General features: G+C 46.4%; 1 protein-coding gene across 3 annotated transcripts in view; it reads right to left on the bottom strand.

Annotated features, from left to right (window-relative positions):
• Positions 1-1,834: 1,834 nt before the first annotated feature.
• The window catches only part of LOC101356866 (CMRF35-like molecule 6), a 10,075-nt gene continuing 4,776 nt past the window's right edge, over positions 1,835-7,133 (bottom strand). For 2 of the 3 annotated variants that reach the window (XM_023729265.1, XM_023729263.1), the window contains exons 2-4: positions 5,952-6,308; positions 4,211-4,361; positions 1,835-3,379 (exon numbers count right to left, since the gene is read on the bottom strand). In XM_023729265.1, coding sequence (XP_023585033.1) covers positions 3,244-3,379; positions 4,211-4,361; positions 5,952-6,308 — 644 coding nt within the window. In that variant the 3' untranslated portion in view covers positions 1,835-3,243. The remainder of the gene's footprint in view (positions 3,380-4,210; positions 4,362-5,951; positions 6,309-7,133) is intronic. The other variant, XM_023729264.1, reaches the window with a different exon arrangement.

Below are 7,133 nucleotides of genomic sequence, written 5' to 3'. Positions count from 1 at the left end.
ACGAACAAATCTGCCTTGGAAGAAGTACAGCCAGAAAGCTCCTTAGAAGCAAGGATGGCGAGACTATGTCTCACATACTTTGGACATGTTATCAGGAGGGATCAGTCCCTGGAGAAGAACCTCATGCTTGGTAAAATAGAGGGTCAGAGAAAAAGAGGAAGACCCTCAATAAGATAGACTGACACAGTGGCTGCAACAATGGACTCAAGCATAACAAGGATTGTGAGGATGGCACAGGACTGGGCAGTTTTTCATTCTGTTGTACACAGGGTTGCTATGAGTTGGAACTGACTCGAGGGCACCTAATAATAACAACAATATATAAGAACAGCATACAAAGATCAATTGTGTATCTACACACATGCCAATAATAGCTTGAAAATGCAATAAAAATATCATTTAAAAGAACAACAAGGTATTCAAACTTAAATTTAATTTATATCTAATATGTGAACAAGTTTAATGAGAAAATAATATAACATTTTAAAAAATTGTGCATTAGGTGAAAGCTTACAAAGCAAATTAGTTTCCTATTAGAGAGTTTGTACTTAAAGTGTTTCATGGCCTTGGTTTCATTCCCCACACTGTGTCAGGACTCTCCCCATTTCTACCCTGGGTTCCCCGTTTCCTTTTGTCCTAATTTTCTACCCTGCCTGCCTTCTCATCTTTCCTTTTGGGCAGGTATTACCCTTTTGATGTCTTATAATTTATTGTTCTAAGGAGTATGTTCCTCTTGGGTATTATTGTTTATCTTATGGGCTTGTCTATTGTGTGGCTGGGAGGTGGTCTCTGGGAATGGTTTCAGTTCCAGGTCAGAAGGGTGTCTTAAGTCCTTAGTCTTTGGGGTTCCTCTAGTCTCTGTCAGACCAATAAGTCTGGTCTTTTTTGTGAATTTGAGTTTTTGTTCTACATTTTTCTCCTGTTCTGTCGAGAACCCTCTGTTGTGATCCCAGTCAGAGCAGTTGGTAGTGGTAGCGGGGCACGATCTAGTTTTTCTGGTCTTGGGGTTGTGTAGCTGTGGTTCATGTGGTCCATTAGTCCTTTGGACTAATTGCTCCCTTGAGTCTTTGGTTTTCTTTGCTCTGGATGGGAAGAGACCAACAGTTGTATCTTAGGTGGCCACTTGCAAGCTTTTAAGACCCCAGATTCTACTTACCAAAGTAGCACGCAACACATTGTCTTTACGAACTATGTTGTGCCAGTTGACATAAATGTCCCAAGAATCTATGTTTTTTTGTCTTCTAGCCTAGGAACTTCATCTTGCAAGGTGTTTGGTTATGTCTAAGAGGTTTCGTTGACTGTACCCTTTGTGTGCCCTATGTGAACTGCACCTACAGTCATGTATATAGACATCCACCACCAAACCTGTGTCTTCCAGTGGATGTATTCCTTTACACCCTCCTACACTTTTTGTGTATCTATCTGTTCATGCATTCATTAATTATTGTTTGTTAATACTATTGTTGCAGGATTGCCTAACCTATAATAGTTACCATAGTTGCCTTTTATTCTTGCCTTCCTCTAAGTGTCCTCTCTTGCCTTGGTCATGTTGAGTTGACTTCCCCCATATTATGTACTGCCTTTCTCTTCACCGATATTAACACTTGTCTTCAATCTAATTGGTAATTTTTTCTCCCTCCCCCTCCCTCCTTGGTAAACATCAAAGACTGTTATTTTCTTTCTTTTTCTTGTGTGTAAACCTTTTGTTGTTACATTACAAAGTGGTTTCATGCAATATTTGTTCTTTTTGTGACTGACTTATTTCCCTCAGCATAATATCCTCCAAATTTATCCGTGTTATGAGATGTTTTGTGGATTCATCATTATTCTTTATTGTTGCGTAGTATTCTATCATGTGTATGTACCACAGTTTGTTTATCCATTCATCTGTTGATGGGCACTAAGGTTGTTTCCATCTTTTTTGCTATTGTGAACAATGCTGCAGCGAACAAGTCTATTCATGTCACGACTTTTATTTCTTTAAGGTATATACCTAGGAGTATGACTGCTCGTTCATATGGTATTTCTATTTTTAGCTTTTTGAGGAAGCGCTATACTGTTTTCCGTAGTGGTTTTACCATTTTACATTCCAACCAACAGTGTATATAACCTATATAACCTCACCAACATTTGTTATTTTCAGAGTTTTGTAAAATTATTGTCAGTAATGTTGGTGTGACGTGGAATCTCATTGTAGATTTGATTTGCATCTCTCTAATGGCTAATGATTGCGAGCATTTCTTCATATGTTTGTTAGCAGCCTAAATACCTTCTTTGGTGAAATATCTGTTCATATCCTTTGCCCATTTTTTAAAAAATGTGTTGTTTATCTATAAATTTTGTTTTTCTATAAATTTTGAAGATTAGTCCCTTGTTGGAAACATAGCCAAAAATTTTTCCCCGATCAGTAGGTTCTCCTTTGACTTGATAGTATGACATTATTAAAAAACATTTAAGAAACTGAAAAATAACTATAGTCACGTACTATTATTGAAAGATATTTAAGAAACTCAAAAATAACTGTAGCCACGTACTATGCTTATAGATAGGAAAATCCATTATTATAAAGATGAATTTGATATGGTTGCATTAAAAATCTCTAAAGTTTTTCTTTTTTAGAAACTTAACTGGCTAATTCTAAATTTTACGTGGAAGAGAAAAAGGCCCATAGTTGCAAAGACACGCCTGACATAAAAGAACAATAGGAGGTGACATGCCATACAGATACCAAGGCGTTTTAATAAAGCTGGGGTTATTAAAACAAGGTTGTACTAGTTCAGGAATAAGGAAATAGACAAATGAAAGAGAATAGAGAACTCAGAAAAAGAGCCACAGGAACATAGAAATCAATATCTGTCAGACGTTGCAAAGCAGATCACTGGGGAAAGAGGGAGTTGTCAGTAACTGTGGGCAATGCTTATCTATACGGAGAAAGGACGACGGATTCCTATCTCAGGTTAGGCATACGCACACAGAAAAAAAAAGAAAAAACAGGTAAAGGTGTTGCTTTCTTTCTTAAGCTCTAAGGAGGACAAACAGGTGTTGAATATTCTTTGTTGTAGGTATACTTATTTATTAGATATATTACTTGATGTGCAGGGCATATTGCATGAAAAAAGTTTCAAAAAAGATTACAGTGTTTTCTGATAGAAACCTCGACGGCACCACAGGATTTATGGCTGAGATCATTTTGATTCCACCTGAGGGTCTGGATCCGTGGACAGGGCATCTTGGGCACCAGGGCTACTGGTTCTCATAGGGACCTTCCCTAGGATCCCTCTGAGGCCTGTTCACCCAGAGGACAGCACTGAGCATGCTCAAGAACAAGGGCACCTTCAGAAAGACTAGGAGCAGGAAGTGGATGCTGCTGAGCAGGGACCTGTGGGGGACACGGTGACAGACAGTGAGCTCCTTCTTTAGGAGGAAGCCCTTGAGCCTCCTCTTCCCCTTGTCCATGAGCCTAGGTCCTGTGTCCACAATAATCCACACCAGGGCCAACCCTGGACAGGTCTGAGGACAGGACAGCCCCACTGGAAGGACTGCCGTCCCTGCCCCTTAACTTAGGACTGGGGAGATGAGGAAGGGCCCGGCTGTGGGGATGATGTGAGGGGAAACCCAGGTATCCAGGTGGGACCCACGCATTTGCCACTGTACTCCAACACCAGGAGTGTCCCTGCACTTAGTCGGACCTAAACAATTAGGTGTGGAATTGCACCACCCAGAGACCTTTTATACATAAGCAAATAGATATATATATTATTTTCCTCCTTTTTGTCATACAAAAGCAGGTATAGTATACGTACTACAAGTAGTCCTCGCCTTACGACGTGTTTGAGTTACAGTGAACCACACTGATTACCATCTTTTTTTTTTTTTGATTTGTACATCTTATTGTTAGTAATATGTATGTCTGTATTAAAATATATCTGTGAGTTTATAGGTAATGTTTCCAACCCTCAAAGACAAATAAAAATTGGATTTATGAAAATCCTCTCTTGAAGCCCAGTGCAGGTCTAGTGCGGTCTCAGCTACCTAAGCTGGAATGCACGGCCTGGGCTGTCCAACCTGGCCTGGAGCAGAGGGGGCTGAGAGGTTCCCACTCCAGGGATGTGAGTGCCACCATCAACTAGGCCACATCTGGACCACTAGAAGGGAGGACGCCCAGGCTGAGGAGGCCCACCCCCAGGTCATGGGGACCGGGGTGCCTTACCATGGGCTCTGGCTCTGGTTGGAGTTCTCCTGGCTGCTCGGGCTGTGGGTGGTACTCACCGTGGCCAGCGCCGTGGACGGCACAAGCAGGCCTTCGGTTGTGGCTGTGGAAGTCGTGGGACTTGTAGGTGTGCTTGACATTGGTGCTGGTGCTGAAAACACACGTCTGACCCAGGACCTCTCCTCTGACCCTCCCCGCCCCTCACCACCTTCGTGGCTTGATTTCACACATCATGCTCACTTTGGAAGGGGCAGGACAGAGGAGCCTGGGGCCAAAGTCTCCCCAGGGCCACATGGGCCAAGGGAGCATTTCCAAACAGGACTCAGGAAGCCCACAGTCCTGATTCCATCCTGCTGACGCAGGTGGGGCACCGCTGAGAACTCTAACTTCTCTCCCACCCCCGTCTTGTCCCCTTCGAGCACAGCCACACAGAGGCCAGAGACGTGTCCAGACCATATATCTGCCATGCCAAAGGTTAAAGTCCCCACTGAGCCCAGCAGCTGCCCTGTCTGGCCCTGCCTGCCCCTCTGCTTAGCTCTCAACCATCCCCTACAAGCTCTGAGTTTCTGGGGGGCCAGTCACAGGTGGTGGCTCTCCCTCTCTCTCCTTTGCAGGCTCAGCTCTCAGCCCCCCCTTCTCCTGCGTCAAGACAGAGCAGAGATGTCAGCTCCCCCAGAGATCCCTCCCTGACCCCGTGGCAAAGAGTCACCCTTTGAGTCCTGACCCCCTGGCTGCTGGAGTCTGCAATACTTTGGATGTCCGTCTGTCTGAGGACACATTGTACTGTAATGGTCCCTGTCCCTGACTCTCTGCCCCACTGGGCCACAGAGCAGTGTCTGAGACTGCTTTGCATGGCAGCGCCTGATAGAGAAATGGCCCTTGATAAAGTGGCTGCTGAATGGATTTCCTGAAGGATGAGCACTTTGATGCGGCAGGGGTACTCCCAGGTTGAGGAGAGGGTTGGGGGGCACTGTGAAGGGGACTCCATGAGGCAGACAGAGCCCGACAGGTGGCAGGGACCCACTGAGACTTCTCCATGGTCGCTGCAGCTCGCCAGGACCCACAGCCAGGCTGGTGGCCAGGCCCTTCACAGGGTTGGTTTGTACAAAGTTAGAGGAAACTGGGGTTTCCCTGGGCAGCCCAGGAGGTCAAGGCTAAACTCAGTGGCCTGAGGCAGGTGATAGAGTCTGGGAAAAGAGTGGGACCTGGGCTTGAGGACCAGACAGCAATCAGGACTTGGGGTTTGGCTGAGGCTGGGCCATCCCTGTGTCCCTTCCGCACTGGGAAGCTTGGGTGGCTGGTCCTTGTGTGATCCCTGGTCCCAGAGAGCAGATGCCAGAGGCCCCACACCCCCAGGCCCAGGGAGATGACGGGGAGACGTTCCGAGTGGGCCTGTCCCACACAGCTCCAATGGGGGCAGAAGGTGCAAGGACCCCACTGTCCTGGGGACTCAAACTCAGGTCCTCCTCACTCACCCCACCCCACCTGCCTCAGTACCTCCCAGGCCCACTGAGATGGCTACAAGTCAGGGCAAGGCAGATTGCTCTTGGGACCTCTCTCTCTCTCTCTCACACACACACACATACTCACACACACACTCACACACACACATACACACACACTCACACACACGCACACGTGTGCATGGTTCTCCTCAAGTCTCTGACCTGTGACCTGCCCCAGCCATTCTGACCTGAGCTTGTTCAGGCAGCCCTGGTGCTGGTGTGGGGGAGGGGCTCACCTGGGAACACAGATATCATCACCTGGAAGGTGGGATCTCTCGAATAAACTCCATCTTTCCACCATCTTTTATTGATGCCACACCAGTATTGGCCTCCGTCCTTCACTGTGAGGTTCTTCACAGTCACTGTGAAGCTGAGCTGGGCAGGATGGTCCCTGATGGACACTCGGCCCTTCGTCTTCTCTTTCTCTGACCCGCTGGTCTCCACAATCTTGTCACAGGGTCCAATAGGAGCCAGCTGTTCTCTGCACCAGTATTTGTCATTTTCCTTGAATTGTTCCTCATAGCAACACTGCACGCTCAGAGATTCCCCCACAACGCCTGTCACGGTGCTGGGGCCACTCAGCGTCACGCATCCTGGAAAACACAAGCCGAGTCCACGCTCCGCACCAGGACAGGCTTGGGTCAGCAGTGCCCCGGAGGTCAATCTTCCTGATGCTTCTTCCCCCCACTCCATATCAGCCCCTCCTCAACACATTTTGAGTGTCCACCTCTGGCACTCTTCCAACACCAAGATTTTGATCACAGTAGCCCCTTCCTCCAGCCCCCAGTCTCCTTTCCTGCTGCCCCTTCCCATCTTCCTCACTCATTCCATTTCCAAACTCACCAGAACTATAAGAAGTCCCTCCTCTAAGCACCCTGCTCTCACCAGAAAGGCCACCCCAGGTCTGACAACCACCCCTAGCATCTCACAGCCCACACACCAATCTGCTCCCAGCAAGGAGTATAAACCCGGGCACAGACAGGGCTGCCAAATCCATTTCACAAAAATGCTGGACACACTTGATAAAACTTGTGGATCAAAAAAGATTCATAAGCACAAAAAATTTAAATGAACTTTTCACAGTTTCCAAAGCTGTAGAGCCCTGGAAGGTTGTATCACTCCTAATAGAGATAAAGATGCAGGCTGGAGAGCGCCAATATCCTGTGCAAGAATGAGCAGTGAGAGAGCACGAAACAAAAACGATTCACACACACGGAAGGTTTACTGGTGACGATCTTCATCTCATCCTGCGTCTTACTTAGTTTGCCCAGCTCTTGTAGACTTAATTGTCAAGAACGCTCACTGTCATGGATTGAATTATGTCCCCCAAAAATGTGTGTATCAATTTGGCTAGGCCATGATTCCTGGTATTGTGTGATTTTCCTATATGTTGTAAATCCTGCCTCTATGATGTTAAT

The sequence above is a fragment of the Trichechus manatus genome, unplaced genomic scaffold (genome assembly GCF_000243295.1).
Source record: "Trichechus manatus latirostris isolate Lorelei unplaced genomic scaffold, TriManLat1.0 scaffold00028, whole genome shotgun sequence".
NCBI classification, from domain to species: Eukaryota; Metazoa; Chordata; class Mammalia; order Sirenia; family Trichechidae; genus Trichechus; species Trichechus manatus.
The sequence above is the reverse complement of the archived record's forward strand: the minus strand, read 5'-3'. Positions and strand labels throughout refer to the sequence as shown.